Source organism: Phyllostomus hastatus, unplaced genomic scaffold (genome assembly GCF_019186645.2).
Source record: "Phyllostomus hastatus isolate PE091 unplaced genomic scaffold, TTU_PhHast_1.1 phas_contig_86, whole genome shotgun sequence".
NCBI classification, from domain to species: Eukaryota; Metazoa; Chordata; class Mammalia; order Chiroptera; family Phyllostomidae; genus Phyllostomus; species Phyllostomus hastatus.
Window position 1 is genome coordinate 92,908,081 of NW_025333977.1, and position 14,639 is coordinate 92,922,719.

General features: G+C 35.7%; 1 protein-coding gene across 2 annotated transcripts in view; it reads right to left on the minus strand.

Annotated features, from left to right (window-relative positions):
• The window catches only part of OSBPL11 (oxysterol binding protein like 11), a 99,437-nt gene that overhangs the window by 25,240 nt on the left and 59,558 nt on the right, over positions 1-14,639 (minus strand). For both annotated transcript variants that reach the window (XM_045851577.1, XM_045851578.1), the window contains exons 6-8: positions 9,884-10,085; positions 5,950-6,095; positions 822-962 (exon numbers count right to left, since the gene is read on the minus strand). In XM_045851577.1, the coding sequence (XP_045707533.1) occupies positions 822-962; positions 5,950-6,095; positions 9,884-10,085 (489 nt within the window). The remainder of the gene's footprint in view (positions 1-821; positions 963-5,949; positions 6,096-9,883; positions 10,086-14,639) is intronic.

Consider the following 14,639-nt stretch of genomic DNA (forward strand, 5'->3'; position numbering starts at 1 on the left):
ATCTTTAATGTATATATGAGCCACATTGGGGTCTTAATAAAATGTAGATTCTGGTCCTCTAATCTGAGGTTAGGGCTGAGATTCTGCATTTCTAACACATTCTCAGTTAACGGTGATTCTACTGGTCTTTGAACCATCTCCCCCGCTGCCCTGCCCCAGTCTCACTGAGGTGTAGCTGACAAAGCTGTAAAGTACACACTGGTGATTTAACGTACACACATGGCGTTGAAAAGGTTCCTACCACTTATTTGATTTAGGCAGAGTCTGCAAACTACAGCCTTAGGGCCAAATCCAGCCTGTTGTTATAAAGAAAGCTTTGTTGAAACATGGCCACGCCTAATCCAACATACTACCTGTGGCTACTTTCATACTACGAAAGCAGATTTGAGTAGTTCCAACAGAGACCTATGCCCACAACGCCAAAAAGACTTACTTTCTGGTCCTTTACAGAAAATGTTTGTTAAAGATAATACCTAAAATGTACTATCCAATATAGGAAGTAAAAGTAAAGCAGAAAGAAGTGTCTATGACTTTCATGGTTTTGTAGGATTACATCTTTTCTTTAGATTTTCCAATTCTACTAGTGGACCCCTTTCATTTGGCACAGGAACAAGAAGACTATATCTTTATTTGCTATGCAACTTTCTATTGGCATTTTCTGAAAATAAGAAATTACTTTTTTAATGAAAATAAGAAATGCTGATCAAGAGACTAAGAAACCGACTCATAAAAAATAAAAGCCCTAACAACCTTAATGACACAGTGCAGCAGGTGCAGTCCTGACCCAGTGATCTCCACAGGCAGTTTACCCCACCACTTACTCTCGTTAAGTCCATGCCCAGCTTGAGCTGTGACAAGAGATGCAGGATAACACTGCGCTGCTCTTCCACAGCTCCCAGGTCATCCTCCTTGTTGTCACAAGTGTCCTCCACCTCATCATCTGCATTTATTTCTTCAGGTTCCTGATGCAAAACAAGTCTGTTGTTACAACTGTTTATGAATATCCATTAAGAAAAAAATATACACATCAGATTGAAGGCATTTATATTGAGTGTAAATGAATCTGAGAATAGGCAAAAATCTTTCTAAAAATGGAACTTTCATCTCCTGGTCATGGAACAGATTTCTTTCAATGAACCCATTATCACTGACATTGAACTTTTTTAGGCTTTGCCATATATATCACATATAAAATAATATATTTGTAAAAGTAGGATTTTTCGAAAAAAGTGAAAACTCTCATTTTGGAATCTTAGGCTTTGACCACTGCCCTAGGCATACCACCACTGCCCTAGGCATACCACCATAATTTAAGTTCAAGATATTTTGAGACTGATATATTTGTCCTATTTTTTAAGCTAAAATTATAAAAGTCAAACTTTAAAGTGACTATACATGTCCAATTTAATTACTGTAATCTACATTCACTCATTCATTTTTGGAGTTGTCAGGAAGAAAACTGGGGTTGAAGAGAATTCTAAGTGCAGGCATGGAAACCCTGTAGTTCCTCATGCCATTGCAATGCCACAAAAAGTTCTTTGCACAGCTCTTTAATCAGTCAATCAAACAACCAGTCGGTCAGTCAAATCAACTCCTTGGAAAACTGAAAATGTTTAATCTCAATAAGGTGTTAGCTCCAAATAACTCATTAAGAGAAACTTAATTTCATATTTATTTCTATTTAAAAAACAACTAACAGTTTCAAATCCCAAGATTCTCTAGAATCTTATCAGATGTCACTTTCCATGTTCACCTGGGGGCAGTGTCCCATCTCTCTCATGGTAATGGAGCCTCTCCTTTCTACCTCTATGCAAGACAGCTTCATATAAGTATACTGTCTTTGCTACTGTATTAGACTTTAAGTTATACGTATTTAAAAAAGGAAATAATTTTCCTTTTTAAAGATGTCTCTGCCTTTGATGTTCTCTTCCCATAATCAAATCCTATCAAGCAAGAAGTCAGTATGTTCTACATAGCTAGGCAAAGAAAACTAATCCCAATTAGGCACTAAATCAAGAACACAATGTTCTCTCAAAATACAACAAAATATAAAACACAGTGACAGAGTTAAGGGATAATGGGCTTCTGGCTATTCTTTTGCCTTTTTCTCCTTTTTTCTCTTCCATTCTACCAAGGGAATCTGTATCTGCTCAAATTCTGATAAATCAATTAATGGTCTTGTTCATTTTCTCACACTATTGCTTGTTCAAATCAGAATTACTTCTGTTTTTATGACCTTGAGGAGAAATTCCATAGGCTTTCTTACTTCCCCCTTTCAATAGCTAGTAAGTCTGTCAAAAAGTATTTCCTGTTATCTATTCTAAATCAGTGTACAATATAGTTTCAGTGTACTTGAGAATGGTTATTCATCATAAAACGGGAAAAAGTTGATCACCCCCCTCTCTACATATGGGTACCAAACATAATTATTATTCATTTGAGAAGTGTTGAGAAAAAAATCTAACAGGTCTTGATTTATGTTCACCAACCCTCTGGATTGGTACCTTGTCATAACCTAGGACACAGACTAATAATGCAAATATAACCTTAACATTACTATGCAAGAAAAGTTTACTTCTGCAATTTCTCCTAATGAAAATAATATTAAACTAAAGAAATAAAACATAATCTGGTAGAAAAACTGTTTAAGAGAATACAGTTTTTATTGTATTTATAAAAATAGTTAAATCACTTATCAGAATAGAAAAAGAGAAATTCTATTAACAAATACAACAGCTTCTAAAATCTGGTGTGAATGAAAGAATTTAGAAGCTCTCTTTTTAAAATGCTCCTACTTATAGGTCATCATGCCTTTTTTACAGAAAAGTGTAATGAAAAAAAGCATTACCAAAATTCAAATAACATGTGCCAATGTTTAAAATCTCTATAAACCCAGAATGATTAGCAAATACAGAAGAGGAAGAGCTGTTGAATTTCTAGGAATTCATACAACTTGGAGATTTCATGGCAAAAGGAAACCTCATTTTTTGTCCTTCTCATTTGTGATGGGCACAACAGAACTATGGGCTTCATTCTAGTCTCAGTGGAATTTATTTCCTCCATCACCTGATGGCAAAATCTCCCTACTTCTCCATATGTCTCCAGCTTGCGTTAACAGTCATGTTTCAAAAAAAAGGCATATGGTATGCTTCAATGAAGTCTAATGTCTTGTAATTTAAAAAAATGCTTATTTTTTCTAATGCACCATATGATGAAGTTGGTCTATTCATCATTGCAAAACATTAGGTAATACAGCAATCCTCTCCTCCCCACCTTTGTACCCCATCTGCGATATGCCTCTATCCTGAGCTTCAGCATGCTTTGTATTCTCATTTAGAAGAATAAAGATGGAGTATATAACCTATAGTTTATAATTTTTCTTTTTTTAATCCTCACCTGAGGATATGTTTATTGATTTTAGAGAGAGAGGAAGGTAGAGGGAGAGAGTTGGGGAGAGGGAGAGGGAGAAACATTAAGTAAGAAAGAAAAATTGACTGGTTGTTTCCCATACATGCCTCAACTGGGGATTGAATCTGCAACCTTTTGGTGTACAGGACGATGCTCCAACTAAATTAGTCTCTCAGCCAGTGCTAGTTTATAATTTTTAACTTGCAAATTACATCTCTAGTCCTAATCTTTCTCCAATGCTTTAGTTTCATTATTTCCAATTGTTTTTTATATACATTTACTATCACTTATCCTCTACTCACATAAAATCCAACCATATTCATAAACATTTTTCTCTCAAAAAGCTCTTCCTCATCTTCCTAGCTTTGTAACTGGCACCACAATTTCATCTAGTCATTTAGGCTCAAAAACTTGGAATCATCTTTGACCCAATCCTTTATCACTTGAAATGCATAGTACCTATCCATTTGTCTTCATTTCTATTTCCTTAGCTTCTACCCACACTTTAATTCCAAGTCATATATACCAGTCTTCTTAAACATATCCCATCCCTCCCCATGCTCATGACCTTATTATCCACCACATTCAGACTAAATTCTTATATATGATTTCTAGGTTCCTCAGGGGTACAGTTTACACTATATTCTATGGAGCAACACTCCAGGGATTGTCCTTCTACAGAGAATGCAATATGAATATCATTGGATTTGTAAAATCCAACAACCCTGTGATCATTTCCCATAAATCAGGTGCTCTGCTTACTTTATTTTCTCTTCATAACAATCTTATAGGTATTAGCTTCCCTGCTTTACAGATGAGGAAACTGAACCTAAGAGTGGTTAACCAACTGGCGAACATGTTAGTAAATGACAAGATCAGGATTCAAAACCATCAGGCAAGAATTCTCCACAGTAACTACAGATGCCTCAGCACCCCTGCTTGTGTTATTCCCCCATCTTGAGAGATTTCTTTACTACGCTTCTTCTCCTCAAATCTTGTCTCTTTTCAAAGCCTAATTCTAATTTCTCTCCAAAGCATTCCTGCTGCACTCTACTTAGTACATCTCTTCCTCTGAATGCCCATATTCCAACAGTCTAAACAACATTAGTTAAGAAGAAAAAAAGATACTGCTTCATATTGTCACCTCATTTTTTCAGTGTATGTGTTGTGATTCTAAGTCTCTTAAGTGAAAGAACTGTCTTCTATTTTTATGTTCTCTGATTCTTAACTTTAGACTTATATACTAGATAGCTTAATAAATATTTACTGATTGACTCCACAAATGATCTAGTCAAAAAGCTATGGAAAAATAAAGCATTATATACTTTTTTCTTCTCCCCTGTCCATTCTGCCACCATTGCCTGCCTCCGTAAGTCAGTCAAGGCCTCTGCCAGTTGTAGAAGTCCCTGCGTCATCTATTTCTTAAGGGGCTCAGGGCATGGACAACAGTGTGGCGCTTGTGAGGGGAGGGGGACATAAGGGGGATAAGTGGTAATGGAAAAAAAATAAAATAAAAAGAAGTAATTTGCTAATATAAAAATAACCATAAACTGTGGATACTCTTGATTCAGTAATTCTACTTAGAAATATAACCTAAAGATATAATCCAAATAAAGGGGAGAGAAAAAAAAGGTAGACAAGATGATACAGTGCTACCATAATAACCAAAAATAACCTAGATATTCAGTAGCCTATTTCAACCTTTAAAACTTTCATTAATTAATAGGCCAAAATAATACAGAAAAGTGCTTTTGAGAAATGTCAAGTAAAAAGTGCTTAAAACTATCTCTATAATTATGATAACCATAAAAAGTAACAAATATGAACTCAAAAGGCAAAACAAATATGATTTACTATAATGTTAGAACTATAAACAGAATAAAACACTCTTTAGCATCTGAGAAATGTAGAATAACTATTAGTTATTATATAGTTATTAGTTATTATATATAATAACCAATATAGTAGTTATTATGTAATTATATAATAACTATCAGCTAATAACTATAACTATTAGTTATTCATAACTGTTAATAGTTATAAAGTATATAACTATACTGTATAAACATACTAAACCCTAAGACTATGCTATTTTAAGTAGAATACCACTTTTAAAATTTGGTTTAGTAAAGTGCTTACTATCAAAAAGACTTAATAGTAAACTTTTAAGCCTGTAAACATAATACTAAGCATCTGGTAAATAATATGGAATTGAGAATTTTAAGAGATAAATATGCAAATAATCCTAAATTAGGTAAGTTATTTTCTAGGAAAAGAAAAGCATGCAACTTCCATTTTTAAATATACTTTTTATCAAGAAAAAGTAAACCCCATCTAAAAAGGGCACATAAGTTAACCTGGAAAACACAGTATGTCTAAGTTTTATAAAACAGACTTGTTCTAAAGTCAATGCAGTTAGAGTCCGCAAGAATGCTGCTCTGGTTTTAGGCTGACTTGCACGCCCTGATAACGAATACAGAACTGACCCTCTTCAGTGACTCCCAATTTTTACACCAAAACCATATTTTCACATTACCTTACCCTTGCTAATAGTCCAGATTCTGCAACACAATGCTCTTCTGGGACTGCCACTGGCTTACTCTGTTCGGTTGCAAAGGGCTGGTCAGCTCCATTTTTATAGTGGTTTGATAAAGGTATCTTTGGTTCTAACCACTCAATTGTCGTTCCTGATGAAGTAAGAGAAAACTTTTGCTGAAACTTGCTCATAATCTGGATAGTTCAGCAGATGTGGACTTTATTAAACAATTTTGTTTTGAGCCTACAGGACTAAAAGCAATTCAATCTGTTAAGAGACTGCAAGACAGCCATGGGTATCTCATTAGCATGCACACCATGATTGGGTGTTTTACAAAAGAGCAACTTGCAACTTGAAATCAGATACTACCCTTTAAAAGATCAACCCTGAATAGGACTGAACTCACTTCTTGGGCAAATCTGTGGGTCATAAAGCATATTCCCACCCTAACAGTGGATTTGCCAGCCTTTCTGTATGAATCCTGCCCCTCTAGTGATCATAAAGTATGCAACTGGGCTCTGGAGAGTCGCAATCACAGGAGGAACCTGGGACAGTAAAACAGTAAAATCTGCTTCAATTTGGGTTGAATCTTATTCTCAACAGCAATTCTCTAACCAAGCAATAAGAATTGTAAAAATGTGTCCATTCTTTCAATCATATATATAAAAAAGCTCCATATACTTTTAAAATGTAAGGCGCTTCTACTGAATAAATAATAGCTGACCCAGTGAAAGGCAGTGGTCACATTTACAGACCTGTCATCTTCTCAATTAATGACTCAAATGTCTCTTATTACCCTCAACTAGTTTAACAAAGTGGATTCTATGCCTAATCAATAATGGAAAATGTTCCATTTGATTTCAGAGGCTGATCAACGTTTCACATAAGCTTGATTGCTCAGTCTACCAAGCAGAACTTTTAAACAGAATGGAATTTACTTAGTTTATAACAAAACCCCAGACTTCAGTAGAGAAATAAATTACAAAGTTGTGAGGTTACCAACCAGAGCATCTTACACCTTATCATTCAGTTCAGTGTTACTTGGCACTGGGGCAATGCCCTGGGTAAGTTCATGGGGCCTCTTTCAAAATCCCAAGGAAATTAAAACACTTTGCTCCTTCTTAAAAATGTTAATTTTTAATATCACTAGCTAGATTTCTTTATTTCTAAAAATAAAATGCACACAAATACTAAATTTAAGAGCTCACTCAATTGATTACAAATCGTAACAAGTCCTGGCTGGTGTGGCTCAGTGAATTGAGCACCAGCCTGAAAACCAAAGGGTCACTGGTTCAATTCCCAGTCAGGGCACATGCCTGGGTTGCAGACCAGGTCCTCAGTGGAGGGTGTGAAATCGACAAACACACATTGATGTTTCTCTACCTCTTTATCCCTCCCTTTCTCTAAAGCTAAATAAGTAAAATCTTTAAAAATATATAAAAATAAGACTATTAATTTAAAAACATAAAAAACTTAAAAAGTAAAAACATAAAAAATTTTAACCACAGAAGTGACATTTCTAAGAATTTAAAAAACTACATAAATTTAATTAAGTCTTTGTTGAGCATCTAGCGTAATATCATTGATGTATTTTTAAAAAACTAAGTTGCATATACTGGAAACAAATTGTTTCATTTAATTGACAAAATTATTGCTAAACTAGAATTAAACCAAATTTCATAACTGAGGGTAACTCATCCAATGTTCCACACAGGGGAATAGTGAAGGAAACCAAAGTGCATCTACCCCCTCAAAAGAATACAATGTAGTCAATAAAACTTACGTTGACCAAAAGCATGTAACACATTACAAATGTGCAATACAAACATATATTTTCTAATAACCATGGGGTGAAACAAACAAAAACTGAGAAAACAGAAAAAACTGGTGGGGGAGTATACTAATATATTAACAGTGGAAGTCTCTGGTTGATAAAACAGTGTATAATTTTTGTTTCTTTTTTCAATTGTATGGCAGTTTATAATTCTCTTTTTTATCCTCACCCAAAGACAAGCTTATTGATTTTAGAGAGAGGGGTAAATAGAGAGAAAGAAGGAAACATTGATTGGTTGCCTTTTGTACGCTTCCCAACCGAATCTGCAACCTAGGTACGTGCGTTGACCAGGAATCGAACACATGACCTTTCAGTTTATGGGACAAAGCTCCAAGCAACTGAGTCATACCAGGCAGGGCTGTAAGTTTTTATGTGTAAGTTGCTCTATAAGAAATTTTATACTGGACTTCTAATTCCACCAAGGCAGCAGCAGTTCATGTTCACAACTCACAATTTAGGCTTTTCCACTCCCTTTGGAATGCTCTCCACCACCCCTCCTACTCCTAATCTAATTGGTTTTTGTAGCTTTTCTGTGCCTTTCCCAGAACTTTTCTCAAACAGTCCATTTATATATTCTCCCATAGTACTTTGTTCCCATTTAAGTGGCACTTTATTTATTATAGTTAAGTATTTACATGTTGTTCCCAAGTAGACTATGAGTTCCTAAGAGGAATATACATAGTTTATTGGCCTCTGTAATACTGCCTTGACCTATACCTACAACGGACATTGAAAGTAATTTCTTTTGCTTGAAACGTTGAATTTAGGCACATGTGAGAATGGGATCCATACTATCTATATTCATATCAAGATATGACTATGGTAAACTTTTTCCTGAGCAGAGATTATCTTTCTAAAATATCTTTCTGCTTATGTGGCTCCATGGATTGAGTGCCAGCCTGTGAACTAAAAGGTCTCAGGTTCGATTCTGGATTGCACATGCCTGGGTTGCAGGCCAGGTCCCTGGTGAGGGCATGCAACAGGCAACCAAAAAATGTCTCTCTTGCACACTGATATTTCTCTCCTCTTTTTCTCCCTTGCTTCCCTTCTCTCTAAAAGTAAATTACACACACACACACACACACACACACACATAAAATGAACAAATTTTATACATATAAAATTTACTTTCATAAGAGGAATAAGTTGGATAAGAGAATAATGACTTCTTGTGGAATACTAAATTGCTACTATTAATAAAATGTAAAGGGATTACAGAGATGTTAAAGGGGACAAACTTGCAACTAGAAGATTAACAAATTTCAGAGAGTTAATGCATGGCACAGCTATTTTAGTCAGCAATACTGTATTACATACACATGTCAAAGTTATTAAGAGACTAGATCCTAAATATTCTTACCACAAAAAGAAATGATAACTATATGACATTACTGAGGTATTAACTAGCTAATGCTTTAGTGGTAATCATACGTATGTATCTACATGTTGCTATATATGTATACATATGTATATGGCAACATGTCTACCTTAAACTCACACAATGTTGTATGTCAACTACATCTCAGTTTTAAAAAAACCAATGTGATGAGTTTATTCATCTCATTTAGTAGAAAAACTTATTTTTTGTTCCCATGCAACAGCATTCTTTTCCCCAGTAAACTGATTTCAACAAATAAGTGCTCTCAAATACCAGATATATACCATATTTTTCAAACTGAAAGGTGACTCATAGACTTAACTACATATCTCAATATGGAAACAACAAATAGCAGCCTGAACCAAAACTCAAGAAATGATCCCAACGTTTTTACTTTGGTCAACTGGACGAGGTGGTATCGCCAATTTTAACAGAAATACAGGAGATGTGGGTTTTGAGTTCAGTTCTTGATATGCTGAATTTGAGGTCTCTAAAGAGACATTTAATGATATTAGCATTAGACCTAAACTCATTTTAAGTCAAAAAAGGGCACAGTAACGAAGACTTTCTGTAACATCAGAGTTATCATTAAAAGAGCCATGTTGATTCTCTATTCTTTGTTGTTTGCTTTTTAATTAAGATTTTCTGAAGTTAGAATTACAACAAATGCAGTCCTGTCCAGGTTTTGGCCCTTACTGTTATGTCCTACCTTTAATCCACAACTTACCTGGAGGCAATGAGCCCTTTTGATGTGATGCATGCTGCAACTGGAGAATATGAAAGCAGTCATTTAAGCAGTTCATAGTTGCCATGGAAGTGGCTTTGAGCATTAAGAGATCCTGGTCCAAGGAACTAAGATGGCCAGAAGCAGGAAGGCATTCAATTCGTCTAATTAAGTCTCTTTGTTGTCCTTCAGCATGTGACATCATCTAAGGAAAACAATAGTTCTGTGTGTCCCACTCATGGTTTCTGTATGTACTATACATATGAGGGAGGCCCCAAAAAAGAACAATTATTTCATGCAAGTGGGCCCCTTCTAGTACAGGCTTCCCCACTAGCTGAGCGTTCTAGGAGCCCACCTGTATCAGAGTACCAGCTGGCATGATTGTCAGAGGCTGCATTCAGTCTCTGAATTTTTTTTTGAAGACTTTCAATGCCTTTGTCCATTTCATGATGGGTGATTTACGAGCACACCTGCCCATGCAGCACTGAGTATTCAGCAGCTTTTGACCAAAATCACGGCATGACCCCCATGCCCCACACTCCTTATTCACCCAATCCTGCCCCGACTTTTTTGTTTCCACAGAGGAAAAAACTCAAAGGGAAATGTTTTTGCAGATGTGGAAGATGTGAAACAAAAAATGGCAGAAGCACTAATAGGTATCAAAATCGACGTGTTCACAAACTGTTTTGAGCAGTGGGAAAAACGTCTTGATAGGTGTATTGCATCAAATGGAGAGTATTTTGAAGGTGATTGGAGTTTAGACATGTAAGAATAAATACACAATTTTTCCATTTTTGGGGGGCTTCCCTTATACAGTTGCCATTTTAATAACTATTTGCTTTTGAGACATTTTTAGGTTATACTAGGCTTAGAAATCTATTTTAAGTCTGTTTTGGCTAGTCTCAATTAATGAGCATTTACAAATGCTTGTCAACTGAGCAAAAGGTGGTGGGTGACCTTTGGCAGCTGCACTTTTTATTTGAAAGCAACAAAACTCAAAAGCCCTGACACACTTTTTATTAATAGCATAAATTTATACAAGCCATCAAAAGAACATTTCATTCCAGACCATCTTTAAGAGCAGCATTAAATATTTGATTCCAAAGTAAAATTAATTCCCAATCTGGGCTCTCTAGTACTTTCTCAGCACCTCCGTCCAGGTTCAATTTGAACCTATAGTAAGAATATGGTGGTTTACCTGCTTCTTCTTTCCTAATATAACTTTCTGGTCCCATTAGTCTGATTTTGAGCAAATAATGAATATAAGCCTTTCAGGTTAAGAATTTAATGCACTCTGTTTTGATCAGAAGCTGAGGAAAGGAAAAAGTGAGTAAGTTCCTTTGACTAAATAGTAACCAGGGAAGAAAGAGCCTATTTAAATTCCTCCTAGGGCAAACCACGGGAGATAGCCATGTATATATGACCTATATACAGGGCTGGGCTAAAGTAGGTTTAGCATGTCATGAAACTGATGAAAATGAAGAATTCTGTGCCAAAGCTCTTCAAGTAGACTACAAGAATGTGCAAATAACGAAGGCAAGCAATTTGAGCGCTTACAGGATTGTACATGCGTACTGTGCCACTGCAACATTCTTTTGAGTTAATAAAACTACTGTAATAGTCATAACCTGCATATCTTTTTCCTTACAAACAACTATACACCTACTTTTGCCAACCCCTGCAAATATATACATACGTGGCCTATTCAGTTTTAACACTAAAGATCAGTGACTATAGAAAACAGTGCCTGTTCTCTCTACATCCTGGTGCAAATCCACCTCAACGAATTTCAAGCTGTTTAATTATTTCCAGACCCTGTGCCCAGACTCTCCTGACACCAGGGGGGGCACAATGACCCAACCTTATCTGCCTTATGCATTCCTTCTATTCGATGTAAAACTATTCATCACTGAACTGTATACACCCTAACTGAAACTTCCAGTGCATCAGATGTAGTTTTCACTTATTCTTCTGTCTGTATAAGTACCCTCCACTTTTCGAACATTAGAGCACTATTTTAAAGTTTCTTGAAGGTCTGCTTTCAGGTCATAGTCCTTGGATAAGCCCAAATAAAACTCTAATATTTTTCAGAGATTCAAGTTCTTTTCATGGACAGAGCCCTGTCCACACTTCTCTACCAGAGTCAGTGGAATACCAATGACAGATGAGCAACCCAATTTTTAAAAATGAAACTGAATTTACTATGCATAATTACTTTCAATTGTGAGCAGAAGGTTCTTAGATTACCCATCCTGTGGACACTATTTTAATTCATGTAAAAACTTTAGAGTGGAGAGATTCTTTTAACTTTCAGAGGTTCTGTTCCAGATAATTTTTAATACAGCACACCTGAGGCCTAGCAAGAGATGCAAAATGATCCTATCAGGCAAATCAAGTGTGTCACACATAAAATAGCCCCTTAAAACATATCTTATGATACTGGATCAAACATTTACCCTTACCAGAAAAAAAAGTTTTTTTTTTTAAGAAAAAGTGTGGGTATGAAAGTATCTACACACATGCATATATGTGTGTGCTTTCTGTGTGTATAAATGTTTTTGTACATATATTTTGGAACTAACTTCCAATAATCCAAACTAATGAATAAGTACAAGTCTGGAAAACAGTAGGCAGTATCTACTAGGGTTAAGTTTATAGAGCTAAATAAATGCAATTCATTAACGAACAATTAGTCTTAGATATGCAACTGACAGATATGTGTACATATGTTCATCAACTCAAGTGTCCAGAAATACCGGAATAAATAAAACTAAGATATATTCACACAATGAGTACTATATAGCAGTGAAAAGAACTGCTACACTCAACCTCATAAATCTCAAATACAACGATGACTGGAAAAAAAAAGCCATATCCAAAGGAGTACACACTATTTAATACTAGTTTCAGAAATTTCAAAAATAGGCAAAATAAAGCTACAGTGTTAGGTGTCAGGATAATCAGGAAGGGTGTAGTGATTAAGAGGCATGAGAGGATCTTCTGAGGTGGTCCCCAACCTTTTTGGCACCAGGGGCCAGTTTAATGGAAGAAAATTTTTCCACAGAAGGGGGAGAGGAGATAGGGGCTAGTTTTGGGATGATTCAAGTGCATTACATTCAAGCTCACCTCCTGCTGTGTGGCCCTGTTCCTAACAGGCCCGGACTGGTGTCAGGGTTGGGGACATAGCAACATATAATTTCTTGATCCAGGATATGATTACATGGAAATTACATCAAGATGTACATTTATATTTTCTGTACTTTTCTATATTATAAGCTAATAAAGGAAAAAAATAATAAGTAGGATAGTCACAACATAAATAATCAGCTATCACAATAAAACACTTAAGAGAAAAAAAGTTTCTTTGTGCAAAAGGTCGCCAAAAGCCACCTGCTAATGCTGGTGTCAGAAGTGAAGGGGCTTAAGACAGTGATATTCTTGGATAAAAAAAAATTAACTTTAAAATCTAGTACAAATGTTAAAATTTAATAATGGCTCTTTCCAAAGCAAATGAGTTGATCATATATTTGAAATATGAAATATATATATATGAAACATATATATGATAGAAGTATTTTATATTTCATATAAAGAAAACTGACTTCTAAAGCTATTTTTGTACTTATTCCTATAAAACCAGTTCCTCAAGGAAAACTTCAGGAAGTCTGAAAACTTGGTGAATTGTGTTTTGTAGCTATTTATGGTGAATATGGTGATACTAGTATATCACTTATGTGGTATCTAGTCCAGCTGAAAACCGGATTAGAATTTTGATTTTTTTCATTCATACTTTGTCTGTCTTCCTTATGAGACTGGTCATTTTAGCTACTTCTAGGGATAGACTAGCACCAGCATGAAGCATGTACTGAATAATGAAGTGATTTGATAAACAGCATTGACAATAAACACCAAAACAAATCATTTTAATTAGGTAAAGCTTTAATAATAAATGTTCAAGCACAATACACTATTCTGAATAGTCAGTTGCTTTTGCCAAATGTTATTTAATCTATTGCTTTATTTACCTATGGACTTGGATTAAAATGTTCCTTTTAAACTCACTGTGAATTATAGCTTTGCATTACAACCTTCTGGAGCTGGATCACAGTCTTTAGAACATTTCTCAAAACGCGAGCTAGCTGTTTTTTCCTGAAGGTTACCACTGTGACATGAAAGGATGTGTGACAGTAAGAAACATGTACTTGTTCTCTGCTACCCACCCCTTCCTGGCACACAGCAACTAAACCTTTGTAATTCCCTAAATGTTTAGAACATAGGGGCATCTTTCGTTATATTTGGTTTTGTTCCCAAAGTAGCTTCAGAGCATAAAAGTGAAATAGGTGTGTTTTGTTATTCATTACAAACCCCTTGCAACCACACTAGTTTTTAGTAATGAGGTGATTTTTGGTGAGTTCTCCCCTACTGAGGGGCTGGTTGCCAGGGGAACACAGTGATTAGAGGGTGAGAACTTTCAGCCCACCTGGCAACCTCTCAAAAGAGGGGCAGAGGATAGAGATTAAATTAATCACCACCCACCCAGGATCTAGTGAATCATGGCTGCATAATGAAGCCTCTGTAAGAACCCAAAAGCAAGAGGTTTGGAGAGCTTCCTGTTGATGAACACTTGGAGGTACTTGGGAGGGTGGTATGACCAGAGAGGGCATGGAACATCCATGCCCCTTCCTCCATATCTTGCCCTATGCATCTTGTCCATTTGGCTTTCCCAATGCACTTATAATACACTGGTAAAATAGAAAAG